General features: G+C 39.6%; 1 protein-coding gene across 4 annotated transcripts in view; it reads right to left on the bottom strand.

The window, feature by feature from the left end:
- Window positions 1–21,767, bottom strand: part of hectd1 (HECT domain containing 1) — a 116,081-nt gene that overhangs the window by 10,298 nt on the left and 84,016 nt on the right. For 2 of the 4 annotated variants that reach the window (XM_068039349.1, XM_068039350.1), the window contains 15 exons: window positions 21,558–21,734; window positions 18,409–19,251; window positions 17,400–17,621; window positions 15,601–15,734; window positions 15,234–15,390; window positions 14,680–14,902; window positions 11,726–11,783; window positions 11,311–11,493; window positions 10,812–11,025; window positions 10,610–10,695; window positions 8,396–8,523; window positions 7,969–8,170; window positions 7,263–7,400; window positions 6,477–7,090; window positions 513–591 (listed from right to left, as the gene is read on the bottom strand). In XM_068039349.1, the coding sequence (XP_067895450.1) occupies window positions 513–591; window positions 6,477–7,090; window positions 7,263–7,400; window positions 7,969–8,170; window positions 8,396–8,523; window positions 10,610–10,695; window positions 10,812–11,025; window positions 11,311–11,493; window positions 11,726–11,783; window positions 14,680–14,902; window positions 15,234–15,390; window positions 15,601–15,734; window positions 17,400–17,621; window positions 18,409–19,251; window positions 21,558–21,734 (3,458 nt within the window). The remainder of the gene's footprint in view (window positions 1–512; window positions 592–6,476; window positions 7,091–7,262; window positions 7,401–7,968; window positions 8,171–8,395; window positions 8,524–10,609; window positions 10,696–10,811; window positions 11,026–11,310; window positions 11,494–11,725; window positions 11,784–14,679; window positions 14,903–15,233; window positions 15,391–15,600; window positions 15,735–17,399; window positions 17,622–18,408; window positions 19,252–21,557; window positions 21,735–21,767) is intronic. The other 2 variants (XM_068039351.1, XM_068039353.1) reach the window with 2 other exon arrangements.

Raw genomic sequence — 21,767 nt, 5'->3', positions numbered from 1 at the left:
TTGGCACACACTAGAAACCTTAGTGAGGAATCAAAGACAAGCTGATATAAACAATACCATGATTGAGGAGAAGAGAAATCCTAGCCGGTCACATGTATGACAATGTTACCCTACCCTCAGGGCGGCACAGTGGCGCAGTGGTTAGCACTGCAGCCTCACAGCTCCAGGGACCCGGGTTCGATTCTGGGTACTGCCTGTGTGGAGTTTGCAAGTTCTCCCTGTGTCTGCGTGGGTTTTCCCCGGGTGCTCCGGTTTCCTCCCACAGCCAAAAGACTTGCAGGTGATAGGTAAATTGGCCGTTGTAAATTGCCCCTAGTGTAGGTAGGTGATAGGGAATATGGGATTACTGTAGGGTTAGTATAAATGGGTGGTTGTTGGTCGGCACAGACTCGGTGGGCCGAAGGGCCTGTTTCAGTGCTGTATCTCTAATAAAATAAATGCCAAACAAGCATACACACGCTTACACGCACAAACTCTTGCCCCAAATTATTTCTGAAAATTTTACTACTGACCTCATCATCACCATTAGGCTTCAGATCAACAGCTGTAAATCCGTGTACTTTGGACGAAGGGCAAAACTGGAAATTCAGCCTGAAACATTTGGACAAATAATTAAATAAGGAAGCAACTGAAAATACACAATGTTTGATAATTGATTTCAAATGGCTTGGGGTGTAAGTATTTAGTAATTTGCACAGAATAACTCACTTGGTCTTTGGAATTTTGCTCATTATTCTCCCTCCCTCAAACCTTTTGCCTTGTGTGCATCTTATGGGTCAGCTGAGATCAGTGAGCTGGTGCAGTTACAGATACCCAGCATCAATTTCCTTCATAAAAGCAAAATACTGCAGATGCTGGAAATCTGAAATAAAAGCAAGAAATGCTGGAAATACCCAGCAGGTCTGGCAGCATCTGTGGAGAGAGAAGCAGAGTTGCTTCTGCTGAGTATTTCCAGCATTTCTTGTTTTTATTTCAATTTCCTTCATGACTGAACCATCAAGAGTTCAGAGTTAATAGAATTCCTCCCTGACCTTTTACAAGAGTGAAAATATTATGAAAACAGGAATATCATTGACCATAAAAGAATAACTAAAACAGACAAAACCACGAGTACCTACAGCAATTCCATTGCTCCCAGTGCAAGCAGTCATACGAACATACGAATTAGGAGCAGGAGTAGGCCACTTGGCCCTCAAGCCTGCTATGCCATTCAATAAGTTCATGGCTGAACTGATTACTCCACATTCCCACCAAACCCAGATAACCATTCACCACCCTTGCTTATCAAGAATCTATCTACCTCTGCCTTAAACATATTCAAAGACTGCTTCCTCCGCCTTTTGAGGAAGAGTTCCAAAGACTCACAACCCTCAGAGAAAAAATTTCTCCTCATCCCTGTCTTAAATGGGCGACCCCTTATTTTTAAACAGAGACCCCTAGTTCTAGATTCTCCCTCAAGGGGAAGTATCCTTCCCCATCCACCCTGTCAAGACCCCTCAGGATCTTATGTGCTTCAATCAAGTCACCTCCTATTCTTCTAGATTCCAGTGTATACAAGCCTAGCCAGTCCAATCTTTCCTCAGAAGATAGCACGCCCATTCCAGGTATCAGCCTAGTAAACCTTCTCTGAACTGCTTCCAACACATTTACATCCTTCCTTAAATAAGTACTCCAGATGTGGTCTCACCAATACCCTGTGTAGCTGAAGCAGAACCTCCATATTTTTGTATTCAATTCCCCTCGCAATAAACAATAACATTCTATTAGCTTTCCTAATTACGTGCTGAACTTGCATGCTAACCTTTTGCAATTCATGCACTAGGACACCCAGATCCCTCTGCATCTCAGACCATTTAGATAATATGCTTCTTTTTTATTCTTCCTGCCAAAATGGACAATTTCACATTTTTCCACATTGTACTCCATTTGCCATGTTTTTGCCCACTCGTTTAACCTATCTATATCCCTTTGTAGGCTACTTATGTCCTCGTCACAACTTACTTCCTTACCTATCTTTGTGTCATCAGCAAATTTAGCAACCGTACCTTCTGCCCCTTCATCTAAGTCATTTATATAAATTGTAAAAAGTTAAGGCCCCAGCACTGATCCCTGCGGCAGACCACTCGTTACATCTTGCCAACCAGAAAATGACTAAGTTATGCCTACTCTCTGTTTCCTGTTAGCTAGCCAACCTTCTATCCCTGCCAATATTTTAATCCCTACACCATGAGCTTTTATTTTTTGCAATAACCTTTGATGTGGTCTCTTATCAAATGCCTTCTGGAAATCCAAGTACAATACATCCACCTACCTGTTCCCCTTTATCCACAGCACATGTTATTTCTTCAAAGAACACCAATGAATTGGTTAAACATGATTTCCTTTTCACAAAACCATGTTGACTCTACCTGATTACCTTGAATTTTTCCAAGTGCCCTGCTATAACGTCTTTCATAACAGCTTTTAACATTTTCCCTAGGACAGATGTTAAGCTAACTGGCCTGTAGTTTCCTGCTTTCTGTCTCCCTCCCTTTTTGAATAAAGGAGTTACATTTGCTATTTTCCAATCTAACGGAACCTTCCCCATATCTAGGAAACTCTGTAAAATTAAAACTAACGCATTAACTATCTCACTAGCCATTTCTTTTAAGACCTTAGGATGAAGTCCATCAGAATCTGGGGACTTGTCAGCCTGCAGCTCCAACATTTAGTTCAGTACCACTTCCCTGGTGATTGTAATTTTCTTGAGTTCCTCCCTCCCTTCCATTTCCTGACTTACAGCAATTTCTGGGATGTTACTTGTATCCTCTATAGTGAAGACCGATCAAAATAACTGTTCAATTCATATGCCATCTCATTATCCATTATTAATTCTCCAGACTCACTTTCTATAAGACCAACACTCATTTTATTAACTCTTTTCTCTTTTAAATATCTATATAAACTCGTGCTATCTGTCTTAATATTTCTAGCTAGCTTTCTCTCGTATTCTAATTTTACCTTCATCAATATTTTAGTCATTCTTTGCTGTTTTTTTATATTCTGTCCAATCTTCTGACCTGCCATCCATCTTTCTGCAATTATATGCTTTTTCTTTAAGTTCGATACTATCTTTAACTGTTTTATTTAATAACGGATGGCGGGTCCTCCCTCTTGGAATTTTTCTTTCTCGTTGAAATGTATCTATTCTGTGTATTCTGAAATATCCCCTTAAATATCTGACACTGCATCTCTATCCCTTAACCTGATTTGCCATTTTGCTTCAGTTAGCTCTGTTTTCATGCCCTCATAATTGCCCTTATTTAAGTTTAAATACTGGTCTTGGACCCACTCTTTTCACCCTCAAACTGAACATAAAATTCAATCATATTACGATCGCTGCTACCAAGGGGTGCCTTAACTATGAGGTCATGAATTAATCCGATCTCACTGCACATTACCAGGTTTAGTATAGCCTGCTCTCTGGTTGGCTCCAGAACGTACTGTTCCAAGAAATTATCCCGAATACATTCTATGTACTCATTTAGGCTGCCTCTGCCCATCTGAGTTTTCCAGTCTATATGTAGATTAAAATCCTCCATTTTTATTGCCGATTCTGACAAGCTGCCATTATTTCTTCCTTTATACCACTCCTACAGTATGGTTAACATTAGATGGCCTGTACACCACTCCCTCAAGTGACTTCTTGCCTTTAATGATTTCTCACCTCTACCCAAACTACTTCTACATCCTGGTTTCCTAAACTTAGGTCATCCCTCTCTATTGCACTAATACCATCATTAATTAACAGAGCTACCCCTCCACCTTTTCCTAGCTTCCTGTCCTTCCTAAATGCCATGTACCCTTCAATATTCAGGTCCCAATCTATGTCATCCTGCAGCCATATCTCTAATAGTTATCTGATCGAATTTATTTATATTTGCGCTCTCAGTTCATCTGTTTTGTTTTGAATGCTACGTGCAGTCAGATACAGAGCCTTTAGTTTTGTCTTATTATTTTGGTAACCTCTAGCCTTATCTGTTGATTTACTCTTAGATTTGTACGCTCTGTCCCTTCCTGTCACAGTCTGTTTATTGTTTCCGACATTAATACCTTCCTCTCTTGCCTTGTCTCTACTCCTTGATTTACCGTATCTTCCCAAATTTGATCCCTGACCCCCAGTATTGTTTGAAACCCTCTCTACTTTCCTAGTTATGCGGCTTGCTAGAACACCGGCCCCAGCACTGTTCAGGTGTAGACCGTCCCACCACTTTCCCCAGTACTGGTGCTAGTGCCCCACAAACCGGAACCCACTTCTACCACACCAGACTTTGAGCCACGCATTAATTTATCGAATCTTATTTGCCCTATGGCAATTTGCACGTGGCTCAGGTAATAATCCAGAGATTATTACCTTTGAGGTCTGCTTCTTAATTTAGTGCCTAATTCCTCATACTGACTATGCAGAACCTCTTTCATTGTCCCGCCTATGTCGTTGGTACCTACATGGACCACGACGACTGGATCCTCCCCCTCCCATTGTAAGATTCCCCCCAGCAGATGTCCCAAAGCCCGACACCGGGCAGGCAACAAAGTCGTCTGGACTCTTGCTCTTTGCTGCAGAGAACAGTGTCAATCCGCCTAACTATGCTGTCCACTACTACTACTACATTCCTTTTTCCTCCCTCTACTTGAATGGCAGTCATGCCAAGTCATACAGCTCATTCAGCAATTTAAAATATAAAATGGCTTCATAAAATGTGTAAAATGTACTATGAGAATCCCATAAATTAAAAATATTGGTCGCGTTTGATACCAATTCTCTATGATTATACTTCGTGAACTGCTCACAAACATATGGTCATTTAACACATGAAGCCAAACAAATATGCAGTCTTCCTCATTTTTGTTCCCAATTTAACTTCCGCAGTCAATTAAATTGAATTTAACTTTAGCATATAAATAGGGAAATGGGAAGCACAAGCACATTAATACAGTGACCTCTCGAGTTTGGCTCTCTAGTGAACTATTCTGCCTATGTCCACAAAAAAAACTAATTCTGAAAGGGCGCTTCAATTATTTTTTTAAAAATGACAGAAAGACTAAGTTAATAGCAAGTGAGTTCAACACACAAAAATTGGGAGTTCCACGTACAACAAGCTCAAACAAGGAAGATGATGGAAAGGTGAGGAAGCTTAATATGCGGGGTTGAAGTGTATCCAAAAAGAGAGGAACATAACACCTGCACAGTATGTCATCGACCAGCCTTCAGCAAGCTATATCAAAATAGTAAAAGAAAAAGTGAGTTCTTGATTTTTGGACCATGCTGAGGCCAGTTAAGAGTACAGCAGTACCAATAGGATGATCATGAGCTTGAAGAGAAAGTAAGGGGTTCTCTCTTTATTACTCCAAGAGCTGCTGCTTTGTGTTGCCAAATAATCTGCTGGACTTACAAATGTGCTCGATTCTACTTGCATAGAATACCAGGGTTATGCAAAGTCAAATGATGCAATACTTCCTTTAAAAAAGAATCACATGGTGGCAGATAACATGTCTGCACAATAATTTCTTGAATTAAGCAAAAGTTAAAGCAGGTTTAAAATTAATTAAGATTTGGTTTTATGTCACGATCTATCCAAGGATCAGTCTATTAGGTTCAATAATCCTGAAGACTAAGCAAAACTGCAAACACTGAAGTTTTTGAATGTTTATGCAAATCTGAATGGCAGAACTTTGCAGTGAGGCTTATTTGCACTGTGTTGAGCCTCAAGTACCTCTTCTGGGGACTCCTGGACCTTTGTGTAAAGGTAGCGTCTGAAGTTCACAGTACCAATGAAACTCAGACATACTTGAAAAATGAAGTTGCTCCAAGAATCCTGGACCCAGAGAAGTTTGAAAACCTTTCACCCACTGTAGTACTGATAACCAAGAACACAATCCTGACCTAATAACCAATGACTGAAAATCAGTGTTTCTGTACTAACACCGTTCACGAACTGCCGAGAGAAACATTTCTACCTGAAAACTTATTATTCTTTTAACTTCATAGGCCATACCTTCCCTTGTTGGTCTCTAGACCTACCCTAGTCAAACCTGAAAAACACCAGGACACTATTCACTCTTAGCAAGCTAGTACTGGGAGAGTTAGTAACAGAGTTACTATGGAAACGTGCAGACAGCGCCTCTTTCCAGGCTTCAGTTATTCACACAACCTGTTCAAACCTGTTATGAACTCATTATCTTCCCCTGACATCTGAAATGAGGTGCATCCATCTGGGCAGGCTAGATGGATTTTGGAGCCACAACAGGAATTACTTTCAGACTTCCGGTGTTTTTTGAAACTTTCCAGCAGAAGCTCTACCTTTAAGTCTAAATATTTATACCCCAACCACATAACCAATATAGTTTCTGTATGTGTGATGACAAACTGTTAATGGGACAAAAAATGCACAGAAATAACTGAACAACTGTAACATAAGTAAACAGAAAATTCATACCCTAAATCCTCTATGCCGAGTGGTGGCCCTGATCCTGATCGATTCTTCAAAGTAAGCTCCTGGAGTTGTGTGTTTTTCTCATCTTCCGAAAGAGCTCTGTTGCTTAATATTTGCCGTCTCTTCACTGAAAGTTCCTTTATTTCCTTCAAGAACCTAGCTCTGTGTGGATTTACCAACTCAAAATCATCCCAAGTCAGGATTCCATGAAACCAACCAGGGGGTTTGGGTTTAGGAGGATCAAGAATAAACTCTGATTTTGAGTCTTCATCAAAGCTTCCAACTGATATAGAATCATGACCTTCTTCTGTTGAAGCCTCTGATTGACTTTCAGTATAATGTAAATCGCCATCTATCCGGGGCCCATATTCATGCAATAGTTTACTCATATTGCTTTTGATGTCTCCCATACACATGAGTTTAAAGAAAGGTTTAGAAATTGGAATATCCACCAGTCTGTTGTCCTGAACACATTTGGCTAAGAAAATTCCCAGGAAATGGAAAAGTTTGGTTATTCTGTCCATTTCTTCACTATCCTGTGGGAAGGCTGCAGAAAAAAGTCCGCACGATCGCTGCACATAATATCCTGGTGGCTTAAGTCCACCTCCCAAATCAACCTGTTTAAATCAGAAAAGTTACACATGCAAGATAATGCTTTATCATGTTACTCTTCTAATATGAAGAAAATGCTGTTACAACTTGCTAAATTCAGTGTTTTAATTGGTAAATAATAATTTTAACTTCTGTGTACCAAAACAAAAATAAAGTTTTCCATTTCATATTAAGTACCTGTCGGGACTCGTCATCAGGAAAATCATCATCACATAGCCAAATCCCAAGTTCTTTCTTTTGAAACTCTGCTGCTACGAGTGCATAGAACTCTAGAGTTGGACCAAGACCAGTTCCTTCTTCACCTAAAAATTCAACCTGAAAACATACATCAATAACAGATATATTGATGCCAAAAGACTTGGAAAAAATGATACAATCACCACCAGCAATGAGATCTCTGCAACTGTCAACAGTGAAGTTCTCCTTGTCATAGTGCTTAAGTTGTAAAAAGTCAATTCACCGAGGAGCATTCTGTTGGTCTCCTTAAAATATATAACAAAAATACTCAAGTAGTTTCTGCCAACTCTCTCCTTCACGTGAAGACACTGGGGATATATAAAGAAAACAATCTTGAGAAGAGGACCCTAATGGTTTCAGCACCTTTGGTGGAAGAGAATCTAATTGTAACAACCCTGGCTGAGATCACCAAATTCAGTTAAGATCAATGATAATTCCTGGCAGTTGCATAGCCTATATGGCTTGGCTACTCAATGCCTTAACCAGCTTAGTAACAAAATGAAATGATTCAATTCGCTCCCCTTTGAGAATTCCAAAAGAAATACAAGTCTCTTCATTTTAAATCTCTTGCCCAAACACACAATCACACACCAGAGTCATATAGTATTATTCCAACAGGATTTAAAAGTTTTTTTTGACTATTTACCTCAAGAACAGATTTTCTATCAGCATGAATTTGCATGACATTCTCTGCCCACTCCATTAATGTATCACCACGAGGAACCTTGACCCGTTCATGTTTTAACCGTCCAACTCGAAATTCTCCTGGATCGTCGCGTCTAACTGCTGTGGTTGTTCGGGTACGCTCCATGGTGGCCTCACGTCTATTCTGTAGCCAAACAATTGCTCTAAAAAGGTAGTGATAAGAAAAACACTTTAATCTTAAACATACAGCTAGAAAGTAGGAACTGAAGTTTTTTTTGCTGCCATGCCATGCCTATTGAACATTTACAATTTCTGAGGTGAAAAATAAAGCAAACACAATGGCAATATTTGCAGTCTGTGCTGACATAGGGCTCATAAGGGAAAGAAAAAATGAACGCTAAGAAATATCACTTTAGTCCATCTTTTACCTTGATGCTCCAAATGCTGTACAGGTGAAGTACAATTGTCTAGTTTCAAAAGGGATCAAGAATGGACACTTGCTGGTCAGCTGTTCACACCAGTCCGGCAATGCACTACTAGCCAAAGCCAAAGGTTCCTACGATAACAAACACCATAAACAAAAATAAAATATTAAGCATACCATACAGTCAAAATCCAAAATTTCAAATCAATCACAACTGCAATACAAGTAAATTGATATAACCAAAAAACCTTTATCTCAAGGTTACAGAGCTATTCAGGCAAATGTCTTAATAATTGCACTGCTCACTCGTCTATATTTGGCAAACTACTGTAGATTGCAGCATATGTCAACCTTTGAAGCCTCCAAATATCATTCCAAAAACGGGGTCGATTTCTATGCCAAGCACAAAATGTGATCTGCCGGTGTGGGTGGTCGCCACATTGAAGTGTGAAAAAAACACCGGTAATTAATATTAAATTAACGTGACATGGTTTATTGAATAAATTAATTCTACAAAGATACTTTTAACCACAATCAAAGCGTTTTAAAACCCATCAAATTCATTGTATTTGGCATCCGACACAAAGAGTTCATCGAATTCATTCTGAGTCACTTGGCTAATGAGTCACCCTAAGGATCCCACTCTGGATCAGATGTGGCAATTTCAGTTTCCTAATCATCCCTCCACAACAAATCACCTCCTCTCCATCTGTTGAATTGGATATTCCACATTTTCTGAATGATCTGATGAGTGTTTGTGTATTAATAGCATCCCACAATTTGATGACGCAACCACACAAAACATGAAGCAGGTAGGGCAGCGTTCATATTTCCACTCTTTGTGAAGGTTTTTTGCTCTATCAGCCATCCACCTATTCCATTGGGCGCAAACATGATCCTCGAATGGCTCATTGAGGTACACATCCAAAAGTTAAACTATGGACGTTAGACCCCACACCTCCAACCCTGGTACAACTGCAATGTGATAGTTATTTGTTCGCAGGCACCTCTTCATCTCATCAGTTATGTAGGATCTGAACATGTCCCACAAAAAGTAAGCTGCATTCTTTACTATGGCCACTGGGATGCCTACTACACACAATATCAATCCATAACTGCACTCCACCCTCATCCAACCGTTGTCATGGACATGCACAAAAACCCCTGCAGGGAACTTGATGTTTGGCATGCTTTTACATTTGAAAAATACCATAGGCTTTAATTTTGTTCCGTCGGCCATGCAGATTAGTACCACCGTGAATCTGGTCTTCTCCTGTCCTGTAGTTTTCACCAGAATGGTTTTCGAACCTTTCCACTGCACAGTTCGGTTGCTGGGCATATCAAAATATATGGGTGTTTCATACATGTTGTTAATGTGGCATAACGGGTACTCATCTTTTTGCTACTGTCTGAAGAATAATTGCTGGAAACTGGTAATTCTGGCATCGAGGTCTTTTGGTGATCTCTGTGCCATCTTGGTCTTCTGCTGCAACACTCGAGATTTACGTTCGATAAAACAGCTACACCAACTAGCTGTTGCTCTGACATCTTTGCTGGACTCAGTTTGATTTGGCCCAGCTAAGTGCGCACATACACACTGCAATTCTGGTGATTTAACCATTCTGATGATTTTTGAGGACCCATTCTAATACATGCTTCTCAAGATGAGGCCAGTGACTGGTCCCCATTCTCATGCTGCATTTTCTTGAGGACGGATTCCTTCTTCCAGTCTCGCACCATTTTTTCACTAACACCGAATTCCCTTGTTGCAGCACAATTATTTGGCGAGTTAGCTAACGCTACAACTTGAAACCAGCTTCATACTTCATTCGCTGGAGGACCCATTTCTCTGTCATTCACCATGCAGGGTCGGCTGCGTGGGCATGTCAAACTTCCTCGCATCTTCGCAACACAACCCGTAATGGTCTGCTTGATCTCTTGCACCCAGTTATAAGCTTAAGTAAAACATGCATTTGTGGGGCGAAAAATTTAGGCTGACTGCTAATGTGAGTATAGCAAGTCGCGGCTGAAAAGGGGGTTCGACTTACACACAAGTATATGCAAAAACAGGATTTTTGGGGCCGGAAAAATGGGGTTGTCTTATACACTGGGTCAACTCATACGCCATGATCTATGGTAGCTAATGCATCAGATTTCAAATCAAATTGCAAGAAAATGCAAGTACAATATGCATTTAGAGTCAATTTTAAGCAATTACCTCAATTTGCTGTAAGATTTTTGTAGTGACTTTTTTGCTTGTGAATTCTTCTGGTGAAACATTGAACTCAAGTTGACCATCACTTTCTGTCAGGGAAAAAACGCATCAATAATGAACTTAAGAACAAACATTACATAAAATATATCGATTGATGTGTTCTACGAATCCTTTTTTCCCCCCCATGAGAAAAATTCAACCTAACCTTCTTGGCCTCTCCACGTAGAGTACGGATCACTAGCAATAATATAAAGAATACGAAGTAATTGCAAAACATCTTCCACACCGCAAGCATTCTGTCCACTCCCAGCTTTAGCTTGTGGCTGTTCTCGTGTTCCACTAAGAATTTCACAACTGTGCAAAGACGAAATGGACCCATGGCTTAGTCCAGAGGATTTGGATCCATGCTCACAAAATTCCTACAGAGTTATTTTAAAAATAAGAAAAAAACTCAATAACTCACTTAAAATCCTGTTAAAATAGCCAACTACATGCACTTAGTAAAAGCCACTTGTAAATCATACTTAACATAGATTTTAGCTTATATAGGAGTATAAATATTTTTGTAGAACATAAATGCATTAAAGCTACAACCTTACATTAAACTCATTTCAAGCTAATAACATTTAAATGTAAGCACTGTTTTTGCTTCTACAGGTGCAGACATATACTATCCAGAAAAAATGTTTTGCACAATAATATACCTTGTATGCAGCTATGAGCTGAGAACAATTTCTGTTTTTCCTAATACTTTTATTAGTGCCGGTTAATTTCCAGTGCCGCAGGAAAGCTGAATCTGCATTCTTCTGCAGGTAGGTTATCAAGTCATTCTTTGGTAATTCATCAGTGCCAAGGTATTGTTCCACATGCTCTACAGACCAGCAGCCCTACAACAGGAAGAACCAAAGGTTGGTCTTTCCTGATTGTAAAGTCTTACGGGTTGTACATGCTCTAAAACATTTAAACTTTTCCATTACTCATGCTCTTAGTTTTAAAAAGTCTATTTGTCAGAATTATGTTAGTACTTCAATTTTATCATGGTAAAAACGTTTAGTCTGTTATTCTTAACAGCAAAAAAAAAACTGATAACACTGCAGCATGAACAGAAACACTACTTACCATCTTTCCATTTTCCCCTTTTTCTTTATCAGAATCTTTCATCTCTCTGTACATAATCCTGAAAGAATCACATAAGCACCCATCAGCTTTTCATGTTATGTTATAAACTATTTGTCTGCATCTTTTTGAGCTTAAAGCAGAGAAATTCAGCACCGACGTGTGGAATACATCTCCATTCTGGCATTATCACCATCAAATGCTCCAAGGACAACACAGACGATAACGAGAGGCAGATTAATGTTCACCAACACCTTGGGCTTACAGAACCACCCTTACTCCACCAGTCTGAAATTTTCTGCATCACTCTGAATGACCTTGGCCATATTGTTTATATTTATTAGCACACATTATATGTAAACTGTTAATGGAAATAACATTTATTCATATCTTTCAACTGTTCCAATTTAATCAAGGCATCCCAATTTAGCAAGTGAATTTGAAAATTTTATCTACAATCTCAAATCAGGAGCAACATTCCAAAATTTTAAAACCTCCTAAAGAATAAAACAGCTTATCACAAGATTTTAATTTGGAACAAGTATTGCATGATAAAACGTTTAAAAAACAATGAATGTGATCCTTTTGGCTATCAAAGCAACAAACATCCTATCACATTTTTATAGTAGTTTTCAGACTTATAGGTCGCAACAAAATACAACAGTATTAATTTCTCTAATTGAGAAGATTAAGAAAACTAATTAAGCACATAACTAGGCCCAAACACTCTGCATCTATTTGTGGAAACCACATGAATCCATTTCATTCACTGAGAAAAGTAGTACAAAAAGTGAAAGGTTGTATTACTTCAATATTCATAATGCTATTGAGAGGTTTAATTTGTTCATTTTCAAGATTGCCTGTCAAGTGCTTTACTTGCATTTACTGCACTCCTGTTAACATGGAATTTGCAGCAGCTAGCTGGGCTCCACTGACTTCTTGTCCATTATATGATGAAAAGATATGTGCACATGAAGTTCACCAAATGTTTTTAGAACACATTATCCTCATTATGGCCTACAAGATTAGTCAATAATGAGTCGCACCACTTGATTGCATTTGGTACGCTCCTTATTAAAATGAAATTGTAGACTATGACAAGCCTAATTCAGTGTGAAAATTCCAAGTGCACGCTCTATATGTCCGCTGCACATGTAGTACTAACAGCAGCCTTTTGCCAGACATCAGATTATTGGTCCCACCAAGTGTAATTCTAGTATATTAATACGATCGTCACTGTGAGACAAATCTAAGAAAATGCAAGGAACACCAAACGCTGTACATGGCCTTTTTCGACTCACAAAAGCCTTTGACTCAGTCAACCGCAAAGGCTTATAGAGCATCCTGCTCAAATTTGGATGCCCTCAGATGTTTGTATGTCATCATGCTCTATCTAATCCACGGTGACATGCAAGGCGTGATCCTCATCAACGCAACATCACAGTACCTATCTCATTGGAGACCGGGGTCAACCAAGGCTATGTCATAGCACCAACTCTCGTCTCTATTTTCCTCGCTGCAATGCTACACCTCACCTCCAGCTACCCGCAGGCGTGGAGATAATCTGCAGAATAGACAGGAAACTATTCAACCTACATCAACTTCAATCCAAAACCAAAATCACTCCCACCTCAGTCGTCAAGCTTCAGTATGCAGATGATGCGTGCATGTGTATTCACTCTGAAACGGAGCTCCAAATCACTGTCGACTTCTTCTCCAAAGCATATGAGAAAATGGGTCCTTCACTAAACACTTGGAAAACAAAGATCCTCATCCAACCAGCTCCTACAGCACAACACCTCACGCCATCAATCAAGATCAATGGCGAAATCCTGGAAAATGTGGACCACTTTCCATATCTTGGGAGCCTCCTCTTGGTGGAGACATAGACAAGGGTTTATCATCGCCTCCAATGTTCCAGCTCAGCCTTTGGCTGACTGAGGAAGCAAGTATTTGAAGATCAGGATCTCAAACCCGAGACCAAGATCATGGTTTAGCAGGCAGCAGTGCTCCCTGCACTCCTATATGCTTTGGAAACTTAAGACAACCTACAGTAGACACCTCAAAGCACTAGAGAAGTCCTCTGAATCCAGTGGCAAGAAAGATGGTCCAACAGCAGCATTCACTCTCAAGCCAACCTGCCCAGCATCCGGATGCTAATCACCCAAAACTAGCTCTGCTGGGTGGGACATGTCATTTACTTGTTTGACACCGGACTCCTGAACCAGCTGTTGTACTCAGAACTTGGTTGTGGCAGGAAACTCTGAGGACGACAGCGGAAATGCTTTACAGAGGTCCTCAAAGCACCCCTGAAGATATCAAACATCTCCATCGACTCGTGGGAGTCCCTGGATCGTGACCATCCTAGATGCAGAAAGCTCATTCACCTTGAGGAACTTTGTCGGGAACATGTAGAGGTGAAATTGAGGCATCAGAGGGAGTGCACAAGCCTCCATACTGTTCATCTACATGACTCTTCAAGCACCACCTGCCCCTCGTGTCAGAATCTGAAGATCTTGTATTGGACTTATCACCCATCTTAGAATCCCCCACCTCAGAACCCATCAAACCAGAGTGGACGCAAGTCACCCTAGCCCCCGAGGGACTGACTAAAAAAGCACTTAACAGCAGCCTTTTGCCAGACATCAGATTATCAGTACCACTGAGAGTAATTTGAGCAGATGAACTGCAAACCTTCCTGGGATTATACTCAGCAAAGATCAAGATAGAACCCTCTTGGACTATGTGGTTCATGTGTTGAATTTAATCAATGAGCAATTCAGGCAAGCTTTATTACTTGTCCTAAAACAACTCCAAAATGGTAGGCAAGGACTTCGGATTGCAAATTCAAAAGAAAACAATACCTTTTAGATAAAATAGTTAAGTAATCCATTTTAGAAGTAACTTCTAATCAATCAAATCCAAAACACAGAAAATTTCCTGGTACGTTCACTTACGTGTATGTTGGTTCCCAAATGCGCCTAAGCTTATCAGATTTTATATTTCCATTACAAGAATGCTGCAACAGTTTCTGTACATAACAGAAAATGGTTGCTCTGTAGTTTGAGAGGGGCAACTCCACTTCACGAGATGTTCCCAACCCTGCTACCTTAAGAGTCAGTGCTAATCGTGGCGAAGGAGCACATTCTACTTCCTCCAGCAGTTCTGATCGAGGTGTTCCTACAAAAAACATATTTCACAGATTAAAGCCCATACCACTTATTTTTACAATCATTGCAAAAAACACACCAAACCAATATAAAGTCTGCTTTGAGATATCACTATACAACCAAATTGTGATACATTGCCATTACAGCAAGACATCGATTATCACCACAACTTAGGTATGCAAAAAGAATGGCATAACATGAACCATAAAACAGAAGGAAAAAATAAACAGTCAACAGGTGTGCTTTATATAGTGGTGGGAGGATGCATCATTACACAAATAAAATGAATGGATCTTTATAATGTACCATTTTATTCTTATTTGTTGAATGAGCAAATGTACCTGGGGGGTGGATTTCTAAATCAGTTGTTTGTTGCACATTTGTACGACCAGGTCGTGGATCAAAAGCAGGTACTAAAGCAGAAAACTGACGCTTTAGGACAAAATCATCATCCCATGTTCTACGACGACCTCCTTTTGTTTCGTATTCCTCTTCTTCCTGTATTCCAAGGTTCAAATAAAACAATTTAACTTTGTTTAAAAGTATTATAAAGCTGTAAACTTAACAGAATACCAAACCCCAAACACAATAATAAACACCTGCATTATGACTTCCACAACAGCAGCATATTGCTGCTGCTTATAAGATTCTCTCAACACTATTTTTAAACAAAACACACTAATTTGAAATTACAAATGAACAGCATACCATAACTTCTTCATACTCCTGATCTTCTTGATTGTCATCTTCATTTTCATCATCTTCCTCATCTGGTTCAGGCAAATCCTCATCATCTTCAAGTTCTGCCAATAAAGTACTAGCACGACAGCTGTCTAGAAAATCTGCAGAATACAAAATAAGGATCAGTTAGAATTAAAGACTTATTTCATTGTCATTTCACATTAATCTTATAAATGAATGTTAAGTAGAAAAAGTAAATCATGTTTAGCTGCAAAATAAATCTATACAAATAATTTCTAAAACTTACTGAATAGTTTAACAAACTTTACTGTCCCTAAAACCTAACATTTGTAACAAGTTCAGTTCAAGTCAAAGTTGTTTGACCTACTGTAGCTTTGTGAATCACCTATTTATTCTGTTACAGAAATTCAATCCTTTATATACACACTACTGCAAACTTGCAACAAAAACAAAAAACTAGTAAGACGACCGAAGTAACAAAGCCAAAAGAGATTGCTTCCTAGGATGCAGAAGCATTAAAAAGAGAAGTAGGAGCATGCACATAAATGATGTGAAAGTTCAAAGGCACAAAAAGAACATTGGTTCAAAAGAAGGCATTGAGCCAGCTGAGCATGGTCAATATTTGAAGAGGCAGTGTCCCTGAGAACTTTCCATTACATATGGAGGTTGAATGAACAGATTGGAACTCCGATAGAAGTCCCTTCCCTATTATGGAACCAATCTATGCCACAGTGCTCATGAACACTAGACGTTCCAAAAACTTCAAAAATTTGTTTTATTGGTTAAAGGTGCAATACAAATGTGGATGACGGTCAAGAAATAGCAATGTGGCATGGCAACATTCCATTATGGCAACCCAAGGTATTATCTGAGATGTTTAGTTTAGTTTAGAGATACAGCACTGAAACAGGCCCTTCGGCCCACCGAGTCTGTGCCGACCATCAACCACCCATTTATACTACTCCTACACTAATCCCATATTCCTACCACATCCCCACCTGTCCCTATATTTCCCTACCACCTACCTGTACTAGGGGCAATTTATAATGGCCATTTAACCTATCAACCTGCAAGTCTTTGGCATGTGGGAGGAAACCGGAGCACCCGGAGGAAACCCACGCAGACACAGGGAGAACTTGCAAACTCCACACAGGCAGTACCCAGAATTGAACCCGGGTCGCTGGAGCTGTGAGGCTGCGGTGCTAACCACTGCGCCACTGTGCCGCCCCATGCTCTTAAAAAGATGAGGAAGCACAAAATCTATGTCCCACCCTAAAATAAAAACATTAGAACTCAATCAAGGATACTTGCTGCAAAACAAATTAATAACACGTTCACATATTAGTTCATAAGAGTATTTCTGGTTATTATACAGCACTGGATAAAAAGGTCAAAATTGTGAGAAAAATTCAGAACAAACCATGACTCATGATGCATGAAAATTATTCGTATCCTCAAAAGGTGAAGTAAAGTAATTTAACAAATTCAGATTTTATGGAACCAATCTATGCTGTAGTGCTCATGAACACTCGACCTTTCTTTCCAAATGAGCACAATTCTTTCTTAAATCATCGAGCCATATTTCCATTGCCAGAATATACATGAGTAAACATACTAAATTAGCATTTATGGAACTTGATCATATCCAGTAAAACAAATTAAATTGTGAAATTTTTTGAACTAATACCTATACTTAAATTTAAAGACTAAAAAGGACCATCATACACAAATTAAACAGAGACAATGTGACAATGAAGCACAACAGTTCGCTCCCACTCCCCCCACAGTCCTAGTTAATAACCTACCATATAAAGAAAATTCTGCTTCTTGACCTGTGTCACTCTCACTGGAAGTGGATGTCAGGCTGGTTGTCAAAGTATTACTGAGTGACTGACCAACCGACAAACCTGTGGTTGCTGTGGCTACATTGTTGCTGCTGGTGACGCTGGAAGTTGACATGGTGACAGTCGATGTGGTACCAGTCGTTGTGAGGTTTGGGAAACTCTGGGCACCCATGAGAGGAGAAGCTATAATATTCAGAAAACAAAATGTTAAATTACTTCCACTTGGGGGGAAAAAGCCAAAATTCTTACTATGAATTTCAGCAGCTGCTAAAAAAATCAATGCTTTATCTTTCACCACAATAATTTAATTGTTAAAAACCTAATAAATTGATTTTGCGTGCTTGAAACCTTAATTTTTTTTTTAAAGCGGATCAAAGTAAATCGCTTAAATTCTCTGCCTTCTAACAATTCTAGATTATGCCAACATGGATCAAGAATAAGAAAAACATAAAGAAGAAAAATGCTTTGAGCAAGAATTTAACATTTCTTCTACATAACAGCATTTTCATTGGTCAAATAAACCAAGTAGTCATAATAATTGTTGCTAGATATTAAGCGGCAAACAAAAAAATGCTGGTATTGTAACCGCATGAGGATGCGTTCCTGAAGGCAAAGCACATACTTTTTAACGGTTAGCACTATATATCTTATAAGTGTCAAAACAAAATGGTTCATCGCCCTTTTATTAATAGTAATTGAGGAGGAAATTGGAAGGGGGAAGAGATGGGGAAATCAAATTCGAGAAATAGGCTCAACTAGTAACTGCAGTAGTGCTCAAAAGAGGGTTCAGGGTGATCTGGTGGAAACAGGAATTTGGAAGCAGGGTACTTTCATGATATTGTGGATCACCATTAAAAAATTTCAATCAAACAGAATATTTGAATTATTTGTTTTCTCAATTTACACCACAGCAATCTCATCACTTTGCTTCCACGCAATGCAAATATACAAAATAAAATTAATCACTTACTTGCAGTACTCATTACATTTCGTCCCAGAGTATTAGTGTTGTTATCACTGCTACTGCGGCTTAAGTTCATGTTATTGGTGGCATTGGTGCGTGCTATATTAGCAACTCGCCGTACAAAGGATTCCATAAGGCTGGAGGCTTCCCTTGATGATAGATTAGGTACACTGGCACTGGAGCTCATGGGTGCCCCAGCAGCCAATAGTGAGCTTACTGAAAGTCTGTTACTTGCTGAAGAACTAAGTGGGCGCTGTGATGTTGCTTCCTTGTTTGACGATTCAGCGACTGAACTCACATCAGGTGAGCTCACGCTAACAATACCCATCGATATTGCACCAGATTCTCCAGAATTACGCATGGAGGCCTCAGGGCCAGACTTCCTGTCCACATTTTCACTTGCTGTGTCTGCAGTCAAGGTGCTTGTACTGGCACTAGAAGTTGATCCTGCTCCTCCTTGGGGCAAAATATCAGTAGCAGAAAGGACAACAATAGGTTCATGACTGTCTGTACCAGAAGCAGTTGTCTGTTCCAATACGCTTTCAGACCTGCGATCCATTTTAGATGAACTCAAGCTTATATCGCTGCTACTAGCCACACTACACACAGAACTGCTGCTTCCTTTTCGACTGGAAGAGCCCGGCGCTGTAGCCGCCATCTTGTCTGGGCAGTTGTTTTTCACCAAGCTGCTCCATGCCTGCGCTGTGCCTGAAACAGTGGATGAAACAGGTTTGGGTGATGGCGCTGAATCAGGGTCGTACCCTGGTGCAAGCTTGAGGTCAAATTTTCCTTCTGCGCCCATACGGTAAGAGTTAGAGCCACCAGCATCCCAGGTGACATCAATCCAGCCTGGAAAGGGACAGGAGTTTATCAGACCCAGCAGAAAGCAGACAGCAGCTACATGGACAGCAGCTTCAGCCCTTGGGACCAGACTATTGCATATGTATACTAGTTAAATATTACTTTACTGGGAATAGCCACGTGGTTTTCAGAGGAGTTAATTAGCACTTTTAACAGCTAACTTCACAGCTATTTCCAGTTCAAGTGTTAACTGCCTAAAGGTTAGTTAAAAATATATGAAGGTATATTTGCCAACAGTATATTATATTCAGCACAAGGGAGCCACTTTCAGTACAAAGGAACTCAAATTAGTTCTGTGCATTGCGCATTCATTACGAGGAAGTAATAATGACTGATAAGCTTAATAGATTCCAGACAACATTGCTGCTGTTAAACATGTATGTCGGAATTCATAACAAAAGCATAGTCTGGTCCCAGTGAAGCAGTGCAGGAAGGAAAATTGAGTATCAGAGATAAAGAAATGTATTGCAAATGCCAAGCTGAAAGTCACACAGAAGAGAGTAATACCCTGACAAATAATTAGACTGTATTCACAGTAATGCATAATGTAGAACTGCTGTTCAACTTCATTCAGTTAAATAAAATGACTCTTAATTGGTAATGCTTGATGTGCTGTTTGAGACCAAAATAATGCAATGCACACCTGGACTGAAAAGCTCCATACGAAACCTAGCATAGGATAGTTAGTTTCAATTCTGAAAATGCATGTTAAAAGTCTTCCCTGCTGACTGTGAAATCAGTTTGAGCAGTATCCATCCAGTTCCTACTGGACATGGGGGCTACAGCAGAAAGCTGCCTCTAATTCAGCAGCAATCTCCTTAGATGGCATGGTGTGGCTGGTATGAAAAATGGAAAAAATGTTACACTGACATTGTAAGGGATCCTTTTGAAGTTAGGGCTAAAGCACATTAATGAGACAGAGAGAGGAAGCTTTACTCTGCATCATATTGTGCTTTATCTGATGCTTGATGCATCTTTCACCTCGATAAGCAGAAAAATTCAAATAGGGCGCAAATTGTTCGTCCCTCCAATCACCACTTGCAGTGCGACCCTGCCCTAACCAACCTTTTCATACCATAGCCTTGATTTTCCAATAAATTATTTTGAAGAATCTCATTAAATGCCTTCTGAATAGCAATATACAATGGCCTTTGCAGATAACACGAGTTTTGGACAAAAAAATGTGATTAAATTAGTCAAGCACAACCTGCTCCATAAAGTTCATCCTCATTAACATTGTTAGCCCATTTGCTTCAAACTCTTCATTTCATCCTGTACTACGAATTCGAAATGTCTAACCTGCCAATAATTTTCTTACCCGTTTCTTGAACATAGGTATAACCTTTGCCATCCCCCAATGCAACAGATTTGGAAAGATTACGGTTACTGCCTCTGCTTATGAGACTTCCATGAACTGTTTTTAATACACTTTCCTTTTGAATATTGACCTCCAGTTGTGGCTCATCCACATCTTCCTCAGGTGTTCCTAACAATCCTACTTACACCTTAATCGGTGAAAACGGAGCTGAAATACTTAATCACCTTCATCATTTTCTCACTCTCCAGCGTAAGATTCAAAGCCTCAAAGTCAAACTAATTTCTCCTCTTGATGAGTCAACAAAAAAACAGCTATACTGGCATTGAAATCGTAAGTCACCAAACTGGATATTTCTAAAAAATGCTTTCAGTTAATAAGCTTGCTGTGTAAAACTGGGTAAAAAGTGCAAAAGATTACTATCAAACACAAGCCAACTGAAAGGATAAGTGCGAAGAGGTATTATTGAAAAGAAACATCGTAATGCCTGCAATTCTCCACATAGCATGTCTGCTCTCAGCTGGCTTGTATGGTGGAACATACATCAGCCAAGTTTCATCCAAACCTTTAAAGGTTCATATTTGATTAGCAAAAGGAATGAGTCAGTAATAAATACTGACAACTTTTTTCAACAAATTGCAATAATTTAGCAGTACATTGCACTGTATTTTGGATTCTACCACTGGGTATTAATTCATTCAGGCTGGAATGAAACCTAGTGTTATGAAATACAAGTAAAATAGGAAAGACTGCCGAAGGGGAGCTCACAGGCAGGGTCACGAAAAATGTTGCCAGTGTAGCTGTATTTCACTTCTAGAAACTTGAATTTACACTTCACAAAAACCTGGGTTCTTGTTTTAACCAGGATAAGAATTTTAAAATGAAGACTCCTGGTTTTCAATTGAAAACCATATTAGCAAGTATCACAATTACTGCATTAAGTGCTATAAGGATAAAAAAACAAATCTTACTGGTTTACCATTATGCAGCTCTCCTGTGATGGTGCCTTCGCCTGGTGGATTGCCATCTTGATCTCTCCATTTCCAGTCAATGCCTCTAACTACTCGTGCACCTGGCACCATGTACTTCAGAACCTGAGAACGCACCAGGCGTCTCTGTCTCCTTAAGTTGGCTTCTGCTTCCTTAGCTGCTTTTCCTATTAAGGGAACAAAACATTGTGAAATATAAA

This window comes from Heterodontus francisci, chromosome 9, assembly GCF_036365525.1.
Source record: "Heterodontus francisci isolate sHetFra1 chromosome 9, sHetFra1.hap1, whole genome shotgun sequence".
In the NCBI taxonomy this organism is placed as follows: domain Eukaryota; kingdom Metazoa; phylum Chordata; class Chondrichthyes; order Heterodontiformes; family Heterodontidae; genus Heterodontus; species Heterodontus francisci.
The sequence above is the reverse complement of the archived record's forward strand: the minus strand, read 5'-3'. Positions and strand labels throughout refer to the sequence as shown.